Source organism: Musa acuminata, chromosome BXJ1-1 (assembly GCF_036884655.1).
Source record: "Musa acuminata AAA Group cultivar baxijiao chromosome BXJ1-1, Cavendish_Baxijiao_AAA, whole genome shotgun sequence".
Lineage (NCBI taxonomy): Eukaryota > Viridiplantae > Streptophyta > Magnoliopsida > Zingiberales > Musaceae > Musa > Musa acuminata.
Genome location: NC_088327.1, coordinates 7,437,525 through 7,462,097, shown reverse-complemented (window position 1 = coordinate 7,462,097; position 24,573 = coordinate 7,437,525). Strand labels below are relative to the sequence as shown.

Genomic DNA, 24,573 nt, shown 5'->3' with positions numbered 1-24,573 from the left:
AATTCAATCAAACCCATAACCTCATTAGCTAAATTCTCTTTTTTTATACTTTAAATGTATTCAAATTAAATTTAATCATCTGATCTCTAAATGTATATCATACAAAAATTCGAAACACAAACCAAAAACTTAATAAGTAGATTGTGGTGCTCTTCTCTTAATTCATCATTTCATATACATAAATATTTCGAACACACTGACATCATACATAGTTCATTTTCAATTTGCATATAGCATAAAAATTAAAGTCTTCGGTTATTCAGCACCCCAACATCGCTCGCAAAGTTCACAAATCGTGGAGTTAACACCTTCCAATGGAAGAGGTTGTTTCCAAATGAATATAGGCCACGAATAGAATTCCGAAATGGCAAACCAGTAATCATACGTATCCTTCTCAACCACAAACATATATAAATAGCAAGTGATTGTTACCTTGGTTGTCAAAAATTGCTTAAACCATATGTACTTGTTGATTACATGGGAAGAATCCTCTTGCATGCCCTCACTATAAATGATTTCTTAATTCAAACTATTGACATGCACACACAAGCGCTGATTCAGAGAACACATCGATCGAGGAGAAGACTTTTGATAATGGGATTAGAATTAAGTATTATTGTGATTGGCTTGCTATTCTTCATCTTAAGTGGTGCGAGGGTAGCCATGGCTGACGGTGTTTACAATGTGAAGGATTATGGAGCAGCAGGAGATGGCAAAACCGATAACACAAAGGTAGCTTTTCATGTTTAGTATAGGTTTTCACTACAACCAATAGTTTTTGTCGTAGTTCCTATGAATTTAAAAATCTTCATGAACTTGAATTACATAAAGTTTTAGCGGGACAGAGGAGAAACATAAGAAACTTCTTGTATTTTCATCATGACATCTCCGTACTTACGGTTGTAACAATTATGGACATGGTAGGCTTTTGAAACGGCATGGAGTGCGGCATGCGCGGCACAAGGGAAGGCAACGATAGTGATCCCAGAGAGAGCATACCTGCTCGGTCCAACAATCTTCAAAGGGCCATGCAAAGGCATAATGGTGATGCAAGTGAAAGGGCAGCTACTGGCATCCACCCATCTCGAAGCTTACAATCAATATTGGCTCCATTTCCAGTACATTAATGGATTGGTTATCTCAGGTGGTGGAAGATTCAACGGACAAGGAGCTTCTGCATGGCCTTACAACCAATGCAAAAAGACAAATGATTGCAAACCCTTACCCATGGTATGGTAGCCATGTCTTCCTTGCTCTAACCATGCAGATATTAACACTACTTCGTTCTTACTTTGAATTGCACTGACAATCGTTACAATGCTACCGTATAGAACTTGGTGTTCAGTTTCGTCACGAACGCAACCATCAAAAGCATTTCTTCTATCGACAGCAAGTTCTTCCACATTCATGTCTTTGAATCAAGAAACATTATCTTTGATTCCATCAAGATCAGTGCTCCTCAAGATAGCCCCAACACCGATGGCATTCACATCGCCGACTCGACCAATATCCAGGTTGCCAATTCAGTCATCGGCACCGGTGATGACTGCATCTCCATCGGCCCGGGCTGCACCAATTTGACCATCTTTAAGGTGTTATGCGGCCCAGGCCATGGCATCAGCGTCGGTAGTCTCGGCAAAAATGCTGGTGAGAAAGATGTAATCGGGCTGAACGTGAGTAACTGCAATCTTACCGGTACAACAAATGGATTGAGGATCAAGACATTTCAATCTTCTCCATCTAGGTTGAAGGCCACTGATTTCGTCTTTGAACACATCATCATGAATAATGTCTATAACCCCATCATCATAAATCAGAATTATTGCCCATCTGCTAACTGTCCCAAAAAGGTATGCCTCATTGCTTCTACTACAGCTAAATATATCATCATAGTCTTGAAATTTGAGCATCCTTCCTCTCTCCATGTAGGATCCTTCTCTAGTTAAGATCAAGAATATCAAGTACAGAAATATCGTGGGGACCTTTCTCTCGCCAGTAGCTTATAATCTAGTGTGCAGCGAGGTTGCTCCATGTGAGGGCGTGGAGCTCAGTGACATCAGCTTGAAGTACAATGGCAACGAAAAGCAACCCAAAAATGCTTCTATTTGTGTTCATGTCTATGGTAGCTCCAATGGCAATGTGAAACCTGACCCGTGCATCTGATTTCGCATTATGGGGTTGTGAGGCAAAAGTGATGAACTGTTCCACACAAGAGTTCCTATCCCTACTTTTTTCTGCTTTCTCTTTGTTACATTGAGTATATGCCTTGTATCAGAAACAAAAAAAGAAATAAAGAAATTGTCCACATGCAAAATGACATCCCATGTTTATAACATGGATATCTCATGTTAGTTTCATATTTTTCTGAAAAATATACATTAAATTTTAGTGACATTGTAATTACAAAGTATAGTCATTAATATTACCGAGTTGTTATTCGATTAAGCCCTAGGTCACTAGTTGAAACGTTGTGTCAACAAGTCAGACTTCATGTTTAATTATGAAAATACTTTAAAACATGTAAATAATTTAAAATTTATTTAAAAAATCTAAAATATCACAATTAATAAAAAATAAAAAAAACTTTAACAAATAGAAACAAAACTTCAATCACATAAATTTTGATAAAAATAATCTTGTCAACTTATACTATAAACATAAACCTTTATGCGCATTTAGTAACACATGATAATATATAAAATATTTTAAATTAAATTTAAAATTCCAATGATTGAGCATGAATATCGACATAGATATAACTTACCTACATGACGGTAGTTGGAATAATACTTCAATAAGAAGGATACAATAATAAGAAGAGACGATAACAAGAAAATTACCTTAAAAAACAGATGACCTTACAAATATGATAATACTTAGAATAATACTTAGTATTGAAGATATATTCTATTAGAGAATCATTTTTATGTAAGAAATCAACTCAAATGTAAAAAACTCTTGATTTAGGATATTTTTTAAAATTCTAGTCCTTTCACAAAAAAAGAATTCTATATTGTACTAAAGATTAATTAATTTTGATATTTTATCATGTTGATATAGTTACATAATTGTTGAATTACCATTATATGAAAGGAATAAAAATATGGGAAATATGACAAGAAAACTTGTCTTGATAAAGAGAATGACTGGATTAAAGAAAAACAAAAGTAAACATGAATTATTTGAAGAAGGAGATTAGATAGAGCACATAAGATTTTTGGTTAATTAATTTTGACATTCCGTATTTAATTTGATCTTACATGATATTATGTAATTAATTTAATTATAGATTAAAAAAATGGTCTTACATTGAAGGTGACATAGGAAAAGTAAAACAATAAAAAGAGAGACAAATATAGAATATACGAAGGATATTTGGTTTTGTATTTAATTATAATTAGAATTTTAAATTTTCATATGGATTTGTGCTATCAGAAAGTTCTACGAAAAAAGGTTTGAGAACTATATTTTTTTATCGAATATTTGTAATAAAAAATAAGTATATATGATTTCGTCAGGTTGATTTATAAAAGTAACAACATATCTATTTTCAATCAATGTATATGCGTGCAATTTGTAGTTGTATATAGTATACACAATTATTTGTTAGTTTATAAAATATTTTATCATTTAAAAAATATAAAATTATATATAATTTTGTAACCATAAATAAATAATTATTCACATTTAGCGAATGAAAATATTTTAATTTTGTAGTGTTATTCGGTTTTAGTCTTTATTTTAACATTGCATTCGTTCAAATATAATAAAAAATCTATATTATTAGTTTTAATTGTTATATGATTTTGTTAGATTTAATATGATAATAAACAATCGTTCCAACTTTATGTTCTCTGGAATGTGAGCTTCTAAGATAACGTATAAAACATATCAAATTAGACATCGATTCAATCCACTATTCCATTTGTCCCTAATGGTTTAAATTTTAACCTAACGGACATTTCATCCATGTCTACCGGTTGTTGCTATTTATCTAAATTCAATCAAACCCATAACCTCATTAGCTAAATTCTCTTTTTTTATACTTTAAATGTATTCAAATTAAATTTAATCATCTGATCTCTAAATGTATATCATACAAAAATTCGAAACACAAACCAAAAACTTAATAAGTAGATTGTGGTGCTCTTCTCTTAATTCATCATTTCATATACATAAATATTTCGAACACACTGACATCATACATAGTTCATTTTCAATTTGCATATAGCATAAAAATTAAAGTCTTCGGTTATTCAGCACCCCAACATCGCTCGCAAAGTTCACAAATCGTGGAGTTAACACCTTCCAATGGAAGAGGTTGTTTCCAAATGAATATAGGCCACGAATAGAATTCCGAAATGGCAAACCAGTAATCATACGTATCCTTCTCAACCACAAACATATATAAATAGCAAGTGATTGTTACCTTGGTTGTCAAAAATTGCTTAAACTATATGTACTTGTTGATTACATGGGAAGAATCCTCTTGCATGCCCTCACTATAAATGATTTCTTAATTCAAACTATTGACATGCACACACAAGCGCTGATTCAGAGAACACATCGATCGAGGAGAAGACTTTTGATAATGGGATTAGAATTAAGTATTATTGTGATTGGCTTGCTATTCTTCATCTTAAGTGGTGCGAGGGTAGCCATGGCTGACGGTGTTTACAATGTGAAGGATTATGGAGCAGCAGGAGATGGCAAAACCGATAACACAAAGGTAGCTTTTCATGTTTAGTATAGGTTTTCACTACAACCAATAGTTTTTGTCGTAGTTCCTATGAATTTAAAAATCTTCATGAACTTGAATTACATAAAGTTTTAGCGGGACAGAGGAGAAACATAAGAAACTTCTTGTATTTTCATCATGACATCTCCGTACTTACGGTTGTAACAATTATGGACATGGTAGGCTTTTGAAACGGCATGGAGTGCGGCATGCGCGGCACAAGGGAAGGCAACGATAGTGATCCCAGAGAGAGCATACCTGCTCGGTCCAACAATCTTCAAAGGGCCATGCAAAGGCATAATGGTGATGCAAGTGAAAGGGCAGCTACTGGCATCCACCCATCTCGAAGCTTACAATCAATATTGGCTCCATTTCCAGTACATTAATGGATTGGTTATCTCAGGTGGTGGAAGATTCAACGGACAAGGAGCTTCTGCATGGCCTTACAACCAATGCAAAAAGACAAATGATTGCAAACCCTTACCCATGGTATGGTAGCCATGTCTTCCTTGCTCTAACCATGCAGATATTAACACTACTTCGTTCTTACTTTGAATTGCACTGACAATCGTTACAATGCTACCGTATAGAACTTGGTGTTCAGTTTCGTCACGAACGCAACCATCAAAAGCATTTCTTCTATCGACAGCAAGTTCTTCCACATTCATGTCTTTGAATCAAGAAACATTATCTTTGATTCCATCAAGATCAGTGCTCCTCAAGATAGCCCCAACACCGATGGCATTCACATCGCCGACTCGACCAATATCCAGGTTGCCAATTCGGTCATCGGCACCGGTGATGACTGCATCTCCATCGGCCCGGGCTGCACCAATTTGACCATCTTTAAGGTGTTATGCGGCCCAGGCCATGGCATCAGCGTCGGTAGTCTCGGCAAAAATGCTGGTGAGAAAGATGTAATCGGGCTGAACGTGAGTAACTGCAATCTTACCGGTACAACAAATGGATTGAGGATCAAGACATTTCAATCTTCTCCATCTAGGTTGAAGGCCACTGATTTCGTCTTTGAACACATCATCATGAATAATGTCTATAACCCCATCATCATAAATCAGAATTATTGCCCATCTGCTAACTGTCCCAAAAAGGTATGCCTCATTGCTTCTACTACAGCTAAATATATCATCATAGTCTTGAAATTTGAGCATCCTTCCTCTCTCCATGTAGGATCCTTCTCTAGTTAAGATCAAGAATATCAAGTACAGAAATATCGTGGGGACCTTTCTCTCGCCAGTAGCTTATAATCTAGTGTGCAGCGAGGTTGCTCCATGTGAGGGCGTGGAGCTCAGTGACATCAGCTTGAAGTACAATGGCAACGAAAAGCATCCCAAAAATGCTTCTATTTGTGTTCATGTCTATGGTAGCTCCAATGGCAATGTGAAACCTGACCCGTGCATCTGATTTCGCATTATGGGGTTGTGAGGCAAAAGTGATGAACTGTTCCACACAAGAGTTCCTATCCCTACTTTTTTCTGCTTTCTCTTTGTTACATTGAGTATATGCCTTGTATCAGAAACAAAAAAAGAAATAAAGAAATTGTCCACATGCAAAATGACATCCCATGTTTATAACATGGATATCTCATGTTAGTTTCATATTTTTCTGAAAAATATACATTAAATTTTAGTGACATTGTAATTACAAAGTATAGTCATTAATATTACCGAGTTGTTATTCGATTAAGCCCTAGGTCACTAGTTGAAACGTTGTGTCAACAAGTCAGACTTCATGTTTAATTATGAAAATACTTTAAAACATGTAAATAATTTAAAATTTATTTAAAAAATCTAAAATATCACAATTAATAAAAAATAAAAAAAACTTTAACAAATAGAAACAAAACTTCAATCACATAAATTTTGATAAAAATAATCTTGTCAACTTATACTATAAACATAAACCTTTATGCGCATTTAGTAACACATGATAATATATAAAATATTTTAAATTAAATTTAAAATTCCAATGATTGAGCATGAATATCGACATAGATATAACTTACCTACATGACGGTAGTTGGAATAATACTTCAATAAGAAGGATACAATAATAAGAAGAGACGATAACAAGAAAATTACCTTAAAAAACAGATGACCTTACAAATATGATAATACTTAGAATAATACTTAGTATTGAAGATATATTCTATTAGAGAATCATTTTTATGTAAGAAATCAACTCAAATGTAAAAAACTCTTGATTTAGGATATTTTTTAAAATTCTAGTCCTTTCACAAAAAAAGAATTCTATATTGTACTAAAGATTAATTAATTTTGATATTTTATCATGTTGATATAGTTACATAATTGTTGAATTACCATTATATGAAAGGAATAAAAATATGGGAAATATGACAAGAAAACTTGTCTTGATAAAGAGAATGACTGGATTAAAGAAAAACAAAAGTAAACATGAATTATTTGAAGAAGGAGATTAGATAGAGCACATAAGATTTTTGGTTAATTAATTTTGACATTCCGTATTTAATTTGATCTTACATGATATTATGTAATTAATTTAATTATAGATTAAAAAAATGGTCTTACATTGAAGGTGACATAGGAAAAGTAAAACAATAAAAAGAGAGACAAATATAGAATATACGAAGGATATTTGGTTTTGTATTTAATTATAATTAGAATTTTAAATTTTCATATGGATTTGTGCTATCAGAAAGTTCTACGAAAAAAGGTTTGAGAACTATATTTTTTTATCGAATATTTGTAATAAAAAATAAGTATATATGATTTCGTCAGGTTGATTTATAAAAGTAACAACATATCTATTTTCAATCAATGTATATGCGTGCAATTTGTAGTTGTATATAGTATACACAATTATTTGTTAGTTTATAAAATATTTTATCATTTAAAAAATATAAAATTATATATAATTTTGTAACCATAAATAAATAATTATTCACATTTAGCGAATGAAAATATTTTAATTTTGTAGTGTTATTCGGTTTTAGTCTTTATTTTAACATTGCATTCGTTCAAATATAATAAAAAATCTATATTATTAGTTTTAATTGTTATATGATTTTGTTAGATTTAATATGATAATAAACAATCGTTCCAACTTTATGTTCTCTGGAATGTGAGCTTCTAAGATAACGTATAAAACATATCAAATTAGACATCGATTCAATCCACTATTCCATTTGTCCCTAATGGTTTAAATTTTAACCTAACGGACATTTCATCCATGTCTACCGGTTGTTGCTATTTATCTAAATTCAATCAAACCCATAACCTCATTAGCTAAATTCTCTTTTTTTATACTTTAAATGTATTCAAATTAAATTTAATCATCTGATCTCTAAATGTATATCATACAAAAATTCGAAACACAAACCAAAAACTTAATAAGTAGATTGTGGTGCTCTTCTCTTAATTCATCATTTCATATACATAAATATTTCGAACACACTAACATCATACATAGTTCATTTTCAATTTGCATATAGCATAAAAATTAAAGTCTTCGGTTATTCAGCACCCCAACATCGCTCGCAAAGTTCACAAATCGTGGAGTTAACACCTTCCAATGGAAGAGGTTGTTTCCAAATGAATATAGGCCACGAATAGAATTCCGAAATGGCAAACCAGTAATCATACGTATCCTTCTCAACCACAAACATATATAAATAGCAAGTGATTGTTACCTTGGTTGTCAAAAATTGCTTAAACCATATGTACTTGTTGATTACATGGGAAGAATCCTCTTGCATGCCCTCACTATAAATGATTTCTTAATTCAAACTATTGACATGCACACACAAGCGCTGATTCAGAGAACACATCGATCGAGGAGAAGACTTTTGATAATGGGATTAGAATTAAGTATTATTGTGATTGGCTTGCTATTCTTCATCTTAAGTGGTGCGAGGGTAGCCATGGCTGACGGTGTTTACAATGTGAAGGATTATGGAGCAGCAGGAGATGGCAAAACCGATAACACAAAGGTAGCTTTTCATGTTTAGTATAGGTTTTCACTACAACCAATAGTTTTTGTCGTAGTTCCTATGAATTTAAAAATCTTCATGAACTTGAATTACATAAAGTTTTAGCGGGACAGAGGAGAAACATAAGAAACTTCTTGTATTTTCATCATGACATCTCCGTACTTACGGTTGTAACAATTATGGACATGGTAGGCTTTTGAAACGGCATGGAGTGCGGCATGCGCGGCACAAGGGAAGGCAACGATAGTGATCCCAGAGAGAGCATACCTGCTCGGTCCAACAATCTTCAAAGGGCCATGCAAAGGCATAATGGTGATGCAAGTGAAAGGGCAGCTACTGGCATCCACCCATCTCGAAGCTTACAATCAATATTGGCTCCATTTCCAGTACATTAATGGATTGGTTATCTCAGGTGGTGGAAGATTCAACGGACAAGGAGCTTCTGCATGGCCTTACAACCAATGCAAAAAGACAAATGATTGCAAACCCTTACCCATGGTATGGTAGCCATGTCTTCCTTGCTCTAACCATGCAGATATTAACACTACTTCGTTCTTACTTTGAATTGCACTGACAATCGTTACAATGCTACCGTATAGAACTTGGTGTTCAGTTTCGTCACGAACGCAACCATCAAAAGCATTTCTTCTATCGACAGCAAGTTCTTCCACATTCATGTCTTTGAATCAAGAAACATTATCTTTGATTCCATCAAGATCAGTGCTCCTCAAGATAGCCCCAACACCGATGGCATTCACATCGCCGACTCGACCAATATCCAGGTTGCCAATTCAGTCATCGGCACCGGTGATGACTGCATCTCCATCGGCCCGGGCTGCACCAATTTGACCATCTTTAAGGTGTTATGCGGCCCAGGCCATGGCATCAGCGTCGGTAGTCTCGGCAAAAATGCTGGTGAGAAAGATGTAATCGGGCTGAACGTGAGTAACTGCAATCTTACCGGTACAACAAATGGATTGAGGATCAAGACATTTCAATCTTCTCCATCTAGGTTGAAGGCCACTGATTTCGTCTTTGAACACATCATCATGAATAATGTCTATAACCCCATCATCATAAATCAGAATTATTGCCCATCTGCTAACTGTCCCAAAAAGGTATGCCTCATTGCTTCTACTACAGCTAAATATATCATCATAGTCTTGAAATTTGAGCATCCTTCCTCTCTCCATGTAGGATCCTTCTCTAGTTAAGATCAAGAATATCAAGTACAGAAATATCGTGGGGACCTTTCTCTCGCCAGTAGCTTATAATCTAGTGTGCAGCGAGGTTGCTCCATGTGAGGGCGTGGAGCTCAGTGACATCAGCTTGAAGTACAATGGCAACGAAAAGCAACCCAAAAATGCTTCTATTTGTGTTCATGTCTATGGTAGCTCCAATGGCAATGTGAAACCTGACCCGTGCATCTGATTTCGCATTATGGGGTTGTGAGGCAAAAGTGATGAACTGTTCCACACAAGAGTTCCTATCCCTACTTTTTTCTGCTTTCTCTTTGTTACATTGAGTATATGCCTTGTATCAGAAACAAAAAAAGAAATAAAGAAATTGTCCACATGCAAAATGACATCCCATGTTTATAACATGGATATCTCATGTTAGTTTCATATTTTTCTGAAAAATATACATTAAATTTTAGTGACATTGTAATTACAAAGTATAGTCATTAATATTACCGAGTTGTTATTCGATTAAGCCCTAGGTCACTAGTTGAAACGTTGTGTCAACAAGTCAGACTTCATGTTTAATTATGAAAATACTTTAAAACATGTAAATAATTTAAAATTTATTTACAAAATCTAAAATATCACAATTAATAAAAAATAAAAAAAACTTTAACAAATAGAAACAAAACTTCAATCACATAAATTTTGATAAAAATAATCTTGTCAACTTATACTATAAACATAAACCTTTATGCGCATTTAGTAACACATGATAATATATAAAATATTTTAAATTAAATTTAAAATTCCAATGATTGAGCATGAATATCGACATAGATATAACTTACCTACATGACGGTAGTTGGAATAATACTTCAATAAGAAGGATACAATAATAAGAAGAGACGATAACAAGAAAATTACCTTAAAAAACAGATGACCTTACAAATATGATAATACTTAGAATAATACTTAGTATTGAAGATATATTCTATTAGAGAATCATTTTTATGTAAGAAATCAACTCAAATGTAAAAAACTCTTGATTTAGGATATTTTTTAAAATTCTGAGTCCTTTCACAAAAAAAGAATTCTATATTGTACTAAAGATTAATTAATTTTGATATTTTATCATGTTGATATAGTTACATAATTGTTGAATTACCATTATATGAAAGGAATAAAAATATGGGAAATATGACAAGAAAACTTGTCTTGATAAAGAGAATGACTGGATTAAAGAAAAACAAAAGTAAACATGAATTATTTGAAGAAGGAGATTAGATAGAGCACATAAGATTTTTGGTTAATTAATTTTGACATTCCGTATTTAATTTGATCTTACATGATATTATGTAATTAATTTAATTATAGATTAAAAAAATGGTCTTACATTGAAGGTGACATAGGAAAAGTAAAACAATAAAAAGAGAGACAAATATAGAATATACGAAGGATATTTGGTTTTGTATTTAATTATAATTAGAATTTTAAATTTTCATATGGATTTGTGCTATCAGAAAGTTCTACGAAAAAAGGTTTGAGAACTATATTTTTTTATCGAATATTTGTAATAAAAAATAAGTATATATGATTTCGTCAGGTTGATTTATAAAAGTAACAACATATCTATTTTCAATCAATGTATATGCGTGCAATTTGTAGTTGTATATAGTATACACAATTATTTGTTAGTTTATAAAATATTTTATCATTTAAAAAATATAAAATTATATATAATTTTGTAACCATAAATAAATAATTATTCACATTTAGCGAATGAAAATATTTTAATTTTGTAGTGTTATTCGGTTTTAGTCTTTATTTTAACATTGCATTCGTTCAAATATAATAAAAAATCTATATTATTAGTTTTAATTGTTATATGATTTTGTTAGATTTAATATGATAATAAACAATCGTTCCAACTTTATGTTCTCTGGAATGTGAGCTTCTAAGATAACGTATAAAACATATCAAATTAGACATCGATTCAATCCACTATTCCATTTGTCCCTAATGGTTTAAATTTTAACCTAACGGACATTTCATCCATGTCTACCGGTTGTTGCTATTTATCTAAATTCAATCAAACCCATAACCTCATTAGCTAAATTCTCTTTTTTTATACTTTAAATGTATTCAAATTAAATTTAATCATCTGATCTCTAAATGTATATCATACAAAAATTCGAAACACAAACCAAAAACTTAATAAGTAGATTGTGGTGCTCTTCTCTTAATTCATCATTTCATATACATAAATATTTCGAACACACTGACATCATACATAGTTCATTTTCAATTTGCATATAGCATAAAAATTAAAGTCTTCGGTTATTCAGCACCCCAACATCGCTCGCAAAGTTCACAAATCGTGGAGTTAACACCTTCCAATGGAAGAGGTTGTTTCCAAATGAATATAGGCCACGAATAGAATTCCGAAATGGCAAACCAGTAATCATACGTATCCTTCTCAACCACAAACATATATAAATAGCAAGTGATTGTTACCTTGGTTGTCAAAAATTGCTTAAACCATATGTACTTGTTGATTACATGGGAAGAATCCTCTTGCATGCCCTCACTATAAATGATTTCTTAATTCAAACTATTGACATGCACACACAAGCGCTGATTCAGAGAACACATCGATCGAGGAGAAGACTTTTGATAATGGGATTAGAATTAAGTATTATTGTGATTGGCTTGCTATTCTTCATCTTAAGTGGTGCGAGGGTAGCCATGGCTGACGGTGTTTACAATGTGAAGGATTATGGAGCAGCAGGAGATGGCAAAACCGATAACACAAAGGTAGCTTTTCATGTTTAGTATAGGTTTTCACTACAACCAATAGTTTTTGTCGTAGTTCCTATGAATTTAAAAATCTTCATGAACTTGAATTACATAAAGTTTTAGCGGGACAGAGGAGAAACATAAGAAACTTCTTGTATTTTCATCATGACATCTCCGTACTTACGGTTGTAACAATTATGGACATGGTAGGCTTTTGAAACGGCATGGAGTGCGGCATGCGCGGCACAAGGGAAGGCAACGATAGTGATCCCAGAGAGAGCATACCTGCTCGGTCCAACAATCTTCAAAGGGCCATGCAAAGGCATAATGGTGATGCAAGTGAAAGGGCAGCTACTGGCATCCACCCATCTCGAAGCTTACAATCAATATTGGCTCCATTTCCAGTACATTAATGGATTGGTTATCTCAGGTGGTGGAAGATTCAACGGACAAGGAGCTTCTGCATGGCCTTACAACCAATGCAAAAAGACAAATGATTGCAAACCCTTACCCATGGTATGGTAGCCATGTCTTCCTTGCTCTAACCATGCAGATATTAACACTACTTCGTTCTTACTTTGAATTGCACTGACAATCGTTACAATGCTACCGTATAGAACTTGGTGTTCAGTTTCGTCACGAACGCAACCATCAAAAGCATTTCTTCTATCGACAGCAAGTTCTTCCACATTCATGTCTTTGAATCAAGAAACATTATCTTTGATTCCATCAAGATCAGTGCTCCTCAAGATAGCCCCAACACCGATGGCATTCACATCGCCGACTCGACCAATATCCAGGTTGCCAATTCAGTCATCGGCACCGGTGATGACTGCATCTCCATCGGCCCGGGCTGCACCAATTTGACCATCTTTAAGGTGTTATGCGGCCCAGGCCATGGCATCAGCGTCGGTAGTCTCGGCAAAAATGCTGGTGAGAAAGATGTAATCGGGCTGAACGTGAGTAACTGCAATCTTACCGGTACAACAAATGGATTGAGGATCAAGACATTTCAATCTTCTCCATCTAGGTTGAAGGCCACTGATTTCGTCTTTGAACACATCATCATGAATAATGTCTATAACCCCATCATCATAAATCAGAATTATTGCCCATCTGCTAACTGTCCCAAAAAGGTATGCCTCATTGCTTCTACTACAGCTAAATATATCATCATAGTCTTGAAATTTGAGCATCCTTCCTCTCTCCATGTAGGATCCTTCTCTAGTTAAGATCAAGAATATCAAGTACAGAAATATCGTGGGGACCTTTCTCTCGCCAGTAGCTTATAATCTAGTGTGCAGCGAGGTTGCTCCATGTGAGGGCGTGGAGCTCAGTGACATCAGCTTGAAGTACAATGGCAACGAAAAGCAACCCAAAAATGCTTCTATTTGTGTTCATGTCTATGGTAGCTCCAATGGCAATGTGAAACCTGACCCGTGCATCTGATTTCGCATTATGGGGTTGTGAGGCAAAAGTGATGAACTGTTCCACACAAGAGTTCCTATCCCTACTTTTTTCTGCTTTCTCTTTGTTACATTGAGTATATGCCTTGTATCAGAAACAAAAAAAGAAATAAAGAAATTGTCCACATGCAAAATGACATCCCATGTTTATAACATGGATATCTCATGTTAGTTTCATATTTTTCTGAAAAATATACATTAAATTTTAGTGACATTGTAATTACAAAGTATAGTCATTAATATTACCGAGTTGTTATTCGATTAAGCCCTAGGTCACTAGTTGAAACGTTGTGTCAACAAGTCAGACTTCATGTTTAATTATGAAAATACTTTAAAACATGTAAATAATTTAAAATTTATTTACAAAATCTAAAATATCACAATTAATAAAAAATAAAAAAAACTTTAACAAATAGAAACAAAACTTCAATCACATAAATTTTGATAAAAATAATCTTGTCAACTTATACTATAAACATAAACCTTTATGCGCATTTAGTAACACATGATAATATATAAAATATTTTAAATTAAATTTAAAATTCCAATGATTGAGCATGAATATCGACATAGATATAACTTACCTACATGACGGTAGTTGGAATAATACTTCAATAAGAAGGATACAATAATAAGAAGAGACGATAACAAGAAAATTACCTTAAAAAACAGATGACCTTACAAATATGATAATACTTAGAATAATACTTAGTATTGAAGATATATTCTATTAGAGAATCATTTTTATGTAAGAAATCAACTCAAATGTAAAAAACTCTTGATTTAGGATATTTTTTAAAATTCTGAGTCCTTTCACAAAAAAAGAATTCTATATTGTACTAAAGATTAATTAATTTTGATATTTTATCATGTTGATATAGTTACATAATTGTTGAATTACCATTATATGAAAGGAATAAAAATATGGGAAATATGACAAGAAAACTTGTCTTGATAAAGAGAATGACTGGATTAAAGAAAAACAAAAGTAAACATGAATTATTTGAAGAAGGAGATTAGATAGAGCACATAAGATTTTTGGTTAATTAATTTTGACATTCCGTATTTAATTTGATCTTACATGATATTATGTAATTAATTTAATTATAGATTAAAAAAATGGTCTTACATTGAAGGTGACATAGGAAAAGTAAAACAATAAAAAGAGAGACAAATATAGAATATACGAAGGATATTTGGTTTTGTATTTAATTATAATTAGAATTTTAAATTTTCATATGGATTTGTGCTATCAGAAAGTTCTACGAAAAAAGGTTTGAGAACTATATTTTTTTATCGAATATTTGTAATAAAAAATAAGTATATATGATTTCGTCAGGTTGATTTATAAAAGTAACAACATATCTATTTTCAATCAATGTATATGCGTGCAATTTGTAGTTGTATATAGTATACACAATTATTTGTTAGTTTATAAAATATTTTATCATTTAAAAAATATAAAATTATATATAATTTTGTAACCATAAATAAATAATTATTCACATTTAGCGAATGAAAATATTTTAATTTTGTAGTGTTATTCGGTTTTAGTCTTTATTTTAACATTGCATTCGTTCAAATATAATAAAAAATCTATATTATTAGTTTTAATTGTTATATGATTTTGTTAGATTTAATATGATAATAAACAATCGTTCCAACTTTATGTTCTCTGGAATGTGAGCTTCTAAGATAACGTATAAAACATATCAAATTAGACATCGATTCAATCCACTATTCCATTTGTCCCTAATGGTTTAAATTTTAACCTAACGGACATTTCATCCATGTCTACCGGTTGTTGCTATTTATCTAAATTCAATCAAACCCATAACCTCATTAGCTAAATTCTCTTTTTTTATACTTTAAATGTATTCAAATTAAATTTAATCATCTGATCTCTAAATGTATATCATACAAAAATTCGAAACACAAACCAAAAACTTAATAAGTAGATTGTGGTGCTCTTCTCTTAATTCATCATTTCATATACATAAATATTTCGAACACACTGACATCATACATAGTTCATTTTCAATTTGCATATAGCATAAAAGTTAAAGTCTTCGGTTATTCAGCACCCCAACATCGCTCGCAAAGTTCACAAATCGTGGAGTTAACACCTTCCAATGGAAGAGGTTGTTTCCAAATGAATATAGGCCACGAATAGAATTCCGAAATGGCAAACCAGTAATCATACGTATCCTTCTCAACCACAAACATATATAAATAGCAAGTGATTGTTACCTTGGTTGTCAAAAATTGCTTAAACCATATGTACTTGTTGATTACATGGGAAGAATCCTCTTGCATGCCCTCACTATAAATGATTTCTTAATTCAAACTATTGACATGCACACACAAGCGCTGATTCAGAGAACACATCGATCGAGGAGAAGACTTTTGATAATGGGATTAGAATTAAGTATTATTGTGATTGGCTTGCTATTCTTCATCTTAAGTGGTGCGAGGGTAGCCATGGCTGACGGTGTTTACAATGTGAAGGATTATGGAGCAGCAGGAGATGGCAAAACCGATAACACAAAGGTAGCTTTTCATGTTTAGTATAGGTTTTCACTACAACCAATAGTTTTTGTCGTAGTTCCTATGAATTTAAAAATCTTCATGAACTTGAATTACATAAAGTTTTAGCGGGACAGAGGAGAAACATAAGAAACTTCTTGTATTTTCATCATGACATCTCCGTACTTACGGTTGTAACAATTATGGACATGGTAGGCTTTTGAAACGGCATGGAGTGCGGCATGCGCGGCACAAGGGAAGGCAACGATAGTGATCCCAGAGAGAGCATACCTGCTCGGTCCAACAATCTTCAAAGGGCCATGCAAAGGCATAATGGTGATGCAAGTGAAAGGGCAGCTACTGGCATCCACCCATCTCGAAGCTTACAATCAATATTGGCTCCATTTCCAGTACATTAATGGATTGGTTATCTCAGGTGGTGGAAGATTCAACGGACAAGGAGCTTCTGCATGGCCTTACAACCAATGCAAAAAGACAAATGATTGCAAACCCTTACCCATGGTATGGTAGCCATGTCTTCCTTGCTCTAACCATGCAGATATTAACACTACTTCGTTCTTACTTTGAATTGCACTGACAATCGTTACAATGCTACCGTATAGAACTTGGTGTTCAGTTTCGTCACGAACGCAACCATCAAAAGCATTTCTTCTATCGACAGCAAGTTCTTCCACATTCATGTCTTTGAATCAAGAAACATTATCTTTGATTCCATCAAGATCAGTGCTCCTCAAGATAGCCCCAACACCGATGGCATTCACATCGCCGACTCGACCAATATCCAGGTTGCCAATTCAGTCATCGGCACCGGTGATGACTGCATCTCCATCGGCCCGGGCTGCACCAATTTGACCATCTTTAAGGTGTTATGCGGCCCAGGCCATGGCATCAGCGTCGGTAGTCTCGGCAAAAATGCTGGTGAGAAAGATGTAATCGGGCTGAACGTGAGTAACTGCAATCTTACCGGTACAACAAATGGATTGAGGATCAAGACATTTCAATCTTCTCCATCTAGGTTGAAGGCCACTGATTTCGTCTTTGAACACATCATCATGAATAATGTCTATAACCCCATCATCATAAATCAGAATTATTGCCCATCTGCTAACTGTCCCAAAAAGGTATGCCTCATTGCTTCTACTACAGCTAAATATATCATCATAGTCTTGAAATTTGAGCATCCTTCCTCTCTCCATGTAGGATCCTTCTCTAGTTAAGATCAAGAATATCAAGTACAGAAATATCGTGGGGACCTTTCTCTCGCCAGTAGCTTATAATCTAGTGTGCAGCGAGGTTGCTCCATGTGAGGGCGTGGAGCTCAGTGACATCAGCTTGAAGTACAATGGCAACGAAAAGCAACCCAAAAATGCTTCTATTTGTGTTCATGTCTATGGTAGCTCCAATGGCAATGTGAAACCTGACCCGTGCATCTGATTTCGCATTATGGGGTTGTGAGGCAAAAGTGATGAACTGTTCCACACAAGAGTTCCTATCCCTACTTTTTTCTGCTTTCTCTTTGTTACATTGAGTATATGCCTTGTATCAGAAACAAAAAAAGAAATAAAGAAATTGTCCACATGCAAAATGACATCCCATGTTTATAACATGGATATCTCATGTTAGTTTCATATTTTTCTGAAAAATATACATTAAATTTTAGTGACATTGTAATTACAAAGTATAGTCATTAATATTACCGAGTTGTTATTCGATTAAGCCCTAGGTCACTAGTTGAAACGTTGTGTCAACAAGTCAGACTTCATGTTTAATTATGAAAATACTTTAAAACATGTAAATAATTTAAAATTTATTTAAAAAATCTAAAATATCACAATTAATAAAAAATAAAAAAAACTTTAACAAATAGAAACAAAACTTCAATCACATAAATTTTGATAAAAATAATCTTGTCAACTTATACTATAAACATAAACCTTTATGCGCATTTAGTAACACATGATAATATATAAAATATTTTAAATTAAATTTAAAATTCCAATGATTGAGCATGAATATCGACATAGATATAACTTACCTACATGACGGTAGTTGGAATAATACTTCAATAAGAAGGATACAATAATAAGAAGAGACGATAACAAGAAAATTACCTTAAAAAACAGATGACCTTACAAATATGATAATACTTAGAATAATACTTAGTATTGAAGATATATTCTATTAGAGAATCATTTTTATGTAAGAAATCAACTCAAATGTAAAAAACTCTTGATTTAGGATATTTTTTAAAATTCTAGTCCTTTCACAAAAAAAGAATTCTATATTGTACTAAAGATTAATTAATTTTGATATTTTATCATGTTGATATAGTTACATAATTGTTGAATTACCATTATATGAAAGGAATAAAAATATGGGAAATATGACAAGAAAACTTGTCTTGATAAAGAGAATGACTGGATTAAAGAAAAACAAAAGTAAACATGAATTATTTGAAGAAGGAGATTAGATAGAGCACATAAGATTTTTGGTTAATTAATTTTGACATTCCGTATTTAATTTGATCTTACATGATATTATGTAATTAATTTAATTATAGATTAAAAAAATGGTCTTACATTGAAGGTGACATAGGAAAAGTAAAACAATAAAAAGAGAGACAAATATAGAATATACGAAGGATATTTGGTTTTGTATTTAATTATAATTAGAATTTTAAATTTTCATATGGATTCGTGCTATCAGAAAGTTCTACGAAAAAAGGTTTGAGAACTATATTTTTTTATCGAATATTTGTAATAAAAAATAAGTATATATGATTTCGTCAGGTTGATTTATAAAAGTAACAACATATCTATTTTCAATCAATGTATATGCGTGCAATTTGTAGTTGTATATAGTATACACAATTATTCGTTAGTTTATAAAATATTTTATCATTTAAAAAATATAAAATTATATATAATTTTGTAACCATAAATAAATAATTATTCACATTTAGCGAATGAAAATATTTTAATTTTGTAGTGTTATTCGGTTTTAGTCTTTATTTTAACATTGCATTCGTTCAAATATAATAAAAAATCTATATTATTAGTTTTAATTGTTATATGATTTTGTTAGATTTAATATGATAATAAACAATCGTTCCAACTTTATGTTCTCTGGAATGTGAGCTTCTAAGATAACGTATAAAACATATCAAATTAGACATCGATTCAATCCACTATTCCATTTGTCCCTAATGGTTTAAATTTTAACCTAACGGACATTTCATCCATGTCTACCGGTTGTTGCTATTTATCTAAATTCAATCAAACCCATAACCTCATTAGCTAAATTCTCTTTTTTTATACTTTAAATGTATTCAAATTAAATTTAATCATCTGATCTCTAAATGTATATCATACAAAAATTCGAAACACAAACCAAAAACTTAATAAGTAGATTGTGGTGCTCTTCTCTTAATTCATCATTTCATATACATAAATATTTCGAACACACTGACATCATACATAGTTCATTTTCAATTTGCATATAGCATAAAAATTAAAGTCTTCGGTTATTCAGCACCCCAACATCGCTCGCAAAGTTCACAAATCGTGGAGTTAACACCTTCCAATGGAAGAGGTTGTTTCCAAATGAATATAGGCCACGAATAGAATTCCGAAATGGCAAACCAGTAATCATACGTATCCTTCTCAACCACAAACATATATAAATAGCAAGTGATTGTTACCTTGGTTGTCAAAAATTGCTTAAACCATATGTACTTGTTGATTACATGGGAAGAATCCTCTTGCATGCCCTCACTATAAATGATTTCTTAATTCAAACTATTGACATGCACACACAAGCGCTGATTCAGAGAACACATCGATCGAGGAGAAGACTTTTGATAATGGGATTAGAATTAAGTATTATTGTGATTGGCTTGCTATTCTTCATCTTAAGTGGTGCGAGGGTAGCCATGGCTGACGGTGTTTACAATGTGAAGGATTATGGAGCAGCAGGAGATGGCAAAACCGATAACACAAAGGTAGCTTTTCATGTTTAGTATAGGTTTTCACTACAACCAATAGTTTTTGTCGTAGTTCCTATGAATTTAAAAATCTTCATGAACTTGAATTACATAAAGTTTTAGCGGGACAGAGGAGAAACATAAGAAACTTCTTGTATTTTCATCATGACATCTCCGTACTTACGGTTGTAACAATTATGGACATGGTAGGCTTTTGAAACGGCATGGAGTGCGGCATGCGCGGCACAAGGGAAGGCAACGATAGTGATCCCAGAGGGAGCATACCTGCTCGGTCCAACAATCTTCAAAGGGCCATGCAAAGGCATAATGGTGATGCAAGTGAAAGGGCAGCTACTGGCATCCACCCATCTCGAAGCTTACAATCAATATTGGCTCCATTTCCAGTACATTAATGGATTGGTTATCTCAGGTGGTGGAAGATTCAACGGACAAGGAGCTTCTGCATGGCCTTACAACCAATGCAAAAAGACAAATGATTGCAAACCCTTACCCATGGTATGGTAGCCATGTCTTCCTTGCTCTAACCATGCAGATATTAACACTACTTCGTTCTTACTTTGAATTGCACTGACAATCGTTACAATGCTACCGTATAGAACTTGGTGTTCAGTTTCGTCACGAACGCAACCATCAAAAGCATTTCTTCTATCGACAGCAAGTTCTTCCACATTCATGTCTTTGAATCAAGAAACATTATCTTTGATTCCATCAAGATCAGTGCTCCTCAAGATAGCCCCAACACCGATGGCATTCACATCGCCGACTCGACCAATATCCAGGTTGCCAATTCGGTCATCGGCACCGGTGATGACTGCATCTCCATCGGCCCGGGCTGCACCAATTTGACCATCTTTAAGGTGTTATGCGGCCCAGGCCATGGCATCAGCGTCGGTAGTCTCGGCAAAAATGCTGGTGAGAAAGATGTAATCGGGCTGAACGTGAGTAACTGCAATCTTACCGGTACAACAAATGGATTGAGGATCAAGACATTTCAATCTTCTCCATCTAGGTTGAAGGCCACTGATTTCGTCTTTGAACACATCATCATGAATAATGTCTATAACCCCATCATCATAAATCAGAATTATTGCCCATCTGCTAACTGTCCCAAAAAGGTATGCCTCATTGCTTCTACTACAGCTAAATATATCATCATAGTCTTGAAATTTGAGCATCCTTCCTCTCTCCATGTAGGATCCTTCTCTAGTTAAGATCAAGAATATCAAGTACAGAAATATCGTGGGGACCTTTCTCTCGCCAGTAGCTTATAATCTAGTGTGCAGCGAGGTTGCTCCATGTGAGGGCGTGGAGCTCAGTGACATCAGCTTGAAGTACAATGGCAACGAAAAGCAACCCAAAAATGCTTCTATTTGTGTTCATGTCTATGGTAGCTCCAATGGCAATGTGAAACCTGACCCGTGCATCTGATTTCGCATTATGGGGTTGTGAGGCAAAAGTGATGAACTGTTCCACACAAGAGTTCCTATCCCTACTTTTTTCTGCTTTCTCTTTGTTACATTGAGTATATGCCTTGTATCAGAAACAAAAAAAGAAATAAAGAAATTGTCCACATGCAAAATGACATCCCATGTTTATAACATGGATATCTCATGTTAGTTTCATATTTTTCTGAAAAATATACATTAAATTTTAGTGACATTGTAATTACAAAGTATAGTCATTAATATTACCGAGTTGTTATTCGATTAAGCCCTAGGTCACTAGTTGAAACGTTGTGTCAACAAGTCAGACTTCATGTTTAATTATGAAAATACTTTAAAACATGTAAATAATTTAAAATTTATTTAAAAAATCTAAAATATCACAATTAATAAAAAATAAAAAAAACTTTAACAAATAGAAACAAAACTTCAATCACATAAATTTTGATAAAAATAATCTTGTCAACTTATACTATAAACATAAACCTTTATGCGCATTTAGTAACACATGATAATATATAAAATATTTTAAATTAAATTTAAAATTCCAATGATTGAGCATAAATATCGACATAGATATAACTTACCTACATGACGGTAGTTGGAATAATACTTCAATAAGAAGGATACAATAATAAGAAGAGACGATAACAAGAAAATTACCTTAAAAAAGAGATGACCTTACAAATATGATAATACTTAGAATAATACTTAGTATTGAAGATATATTCTATTAGAGAATCATTTTTATGTAAGAAATCAACTCAAATGTAAAAAACTCTTGATTTAGGATATTTTTTAAAATTCTGAGTCCTTTCACAAAAAAAGAATTCTATATTGTACTAAAGATTAATTAATTTTGATATTTTATCATGTTGATATAGTTACATAATTGTTGAATTACCATTATATGAAAGGAATAAAAATATGGGAAATATGACAAGAAAACTTGTCTTGATAAAGAGAATGACTGGATTAAAGAAAAACAAAAGTAAACATGAATTATTTGAAGAAGGAGATTAGATAGAGCACATAAGATTTTTGGTTAATTAATTTTGACATTCCGTATTTAATTTGATCTTACATGATATTATGTAATTAATTTAATTATAGATTAAAAAAATGGTCTTACATTGAAGGTGACATAGGAAAAGTAAAACAATAAAAAGAGAGACAAATATAGAATATACGAAGGATATTTGGTTTTGTATTTAATTATAATTAGAATTTTAAATTTTCATATGGATTTGTGCTATCAGAAAGTTCTACGAAAAAAGGTTTGAGAACTATATTTTTTTATCGAATATTTGTAATAAAAAATAAGTATATATGATTTCGTCAGGTTGATTTATAAAAGTAACAACATATCTATTTTCAATCAATGTATATGCGTGCAATTTGTAGTTGTATATAGTATACACAATTATTTGTTAGTTTATAAAATATTTTATCATTTAAAAAATATAAAATTATATATAATTTTGTAACCATAAATAAATAATTATTCACATTTAGCGAATGAAAATATTTTAATTTTCTAGTGTTATTCGGTTTTAGTCTTTATTTTAACATTGCATTCGTTCAAATATAATAAAAAATCTATATTATTAGTTTTAATTGTTATATGATTTTGTTAGATTTAATATGATAATAAACAATCGTTCCAACTTTATGTTCTCTGGAATGTGAGCTTCTAAGATAACGTATAAAACATATCAAATTAGACATCGATTCAATCCACTATTCCATTTGTCCCTAATGGTTTAAATTTTAACCTAACGGACATTTCATCCATGTCTACCGGTTGTTGCTATTTATCTAAATTCAATCAAACCCATAACCTCATTAGCTAAATTCTCATTTTTTATACTTTAAATGTATTCAAATTAAATTTAATCATCTGATCTCTAAATGTATATCATACAAAAATTCGAAACACAAACCAAAAACTTAATAAGTAGATTGTGGTGCTCTTCTCTTAATTCATCATTTCATATACATAAATATTTCGAACACACTGACATCATACATAGTTCATTTTCAATTTGCATATAGCATAAAAATTAAAGTCTTCGGTTATTCAGCACCCCAACATCGCTCGCAAAGTTCACAAATCGTGGAGTTAACACCTTCCAATGGAAGAGGTTGTTTCCAAATGAATATAGGCCACGAATAGAATTCCGAAATGGCAAACCAGTAATCATACGTATCCTTCTCAACCACAAACATATATAAATAGCAAGTGATTGTTACCTTGGTTGTCAAAAATTGCTTAAACCATATGTACTTGTTGATTACATGGGAAGAATCCTCTTGCATGCCCTCACTATAAATGATTTCTTAATTCAAACTATTGACATGCACACACAAGCGCTGATTCAGAGAACACATCGATCGAGGAGAAGACTT

The 24,573-nt window shown here is 32.7% G+C and overlaps 6 protein-coding genes across 6 annotated transcripts; all 6 read left to right on the top strand.

Annotated features, from left to right (window-relative positions):
* The first annotated feature begins 938 nt into the window (after positions 1 to 938).
* LOC135598713 (polygalacturonase-like) lies at positions 939 to 2,163 on the top strand. Its single transcript, XM_065093246.1, has 4 exons — positions 939 to 1,061; positions 1,145 to 1,230; positions 1,346 to 1,850; positions 1,930 to 2,163. The coding sequence occupies exons 1-4, from the start codon at positions 939 to 941 to the stop codon at positions 2,161 to 2,163; spliced, it is 948 nt and encodes a 315-aa protein (XP_064949318.1).
* Positions 2,164 to 4,935: 2,772 nt separating this feature from the next.
* On the top strand, positions 4,936 to 6,160 carry LOC135598357 (polygalacturonase-like). Its single transcript, XM_065092331.1, has 4 exons — positions 4,936 to 5,058; positions 5,142 to 5,227; positions 5,343 to 5,847; positions 5,927 to 6,160. The coding sequence occupies exons 1-4, from the start codon at positions 4,936 to 4,938 to the stop codon at positions 6,158 to 6,160; spliced, it is 948 nt and encodes a 315-aa protein (XP_064948403.1).
* Positions 6,161 to 8,932: 2,772 nt separating this feature from the next.
* LOC135597793 (polygalacturonase-like) lies at positions 8,933 to 10,157 on the top strand. The gene is made up of 4 exons (XM_065091496.1): positions 8,933 to 9,055; positions 9,139 to 9,224; positions 9,340 to 9,844; positions 9,924 to 10,157. Exons 1-4 carry the CDS (start codon positions 8,933 to 8,935, stop codon positions 10,155 to 10,157), a joined length of 948 nt encoding a protein of 315 aa, XP_064947568.1.
* Positions 10,158 to 12,930: 2,773 nt separating this feature from the next.
* LOC135597454 (polygalacturonase-like) lies at positions 12,931 to 14,155 on the top strand. Its single transcript, XM_065090696.1, has 4 exons — positions 12,931 to 13,053; positions 13,137 to 13,222; positions 13,338 to 13,842; positions 13,922 to 14,155. The coding sequence occupies exons 1-4, from the start codon at positions 12,931 to 12,933 to the stop codon at positions 14,153 to 14,155; spliced, it is 948 nt and encodes a 315-aa protein (XP_064946768.1).
* Positions 14,156 to 16,928: 2,773 nt separating this feature from the next.
* Positions 16,929 to 18,153, top strand: LOC135597083 (polygalacturonase-like). Its single transcript, XM_065089839.1, has 4 exons — positions 16,929 to 17,051; positions 17,135 to 17,220; positions 17,336 to 17,840; positions 17,920 to 18,153. The coding sequence occupies exons 1-4, from the start codon at positions 16,929 to 16,931 to the stop codon at positions 18,151 to 18,153; spliced, it is 948 nt and encodes a 315-aa protein (XP_064945911.1).
* A 2,772-nt stretch (positions 18,154 to 20,925) lies between these two features.
* On the top strand, positions 20,926 to 22,150 carry LOC135596621 (polygalacturonase-like). The gene is made up of 4 exons (XM_065088936.1): positions 20,926 to 21,048; positions 21,132 to 21,217; positions 21,333 to 21,837; positions 21,917 to 22,150. The coding sequence occupies exons 1-4, from the start codon at positions 20,926 to 20,928 to the stop codon at positions 22,148 to 22,150; spliced, it is 948 nt and encodes a 315-aa protein (XP_064945008.1).
* Positions 22,151 to 24,573: the final 2,423 nt, after the last annotated feature.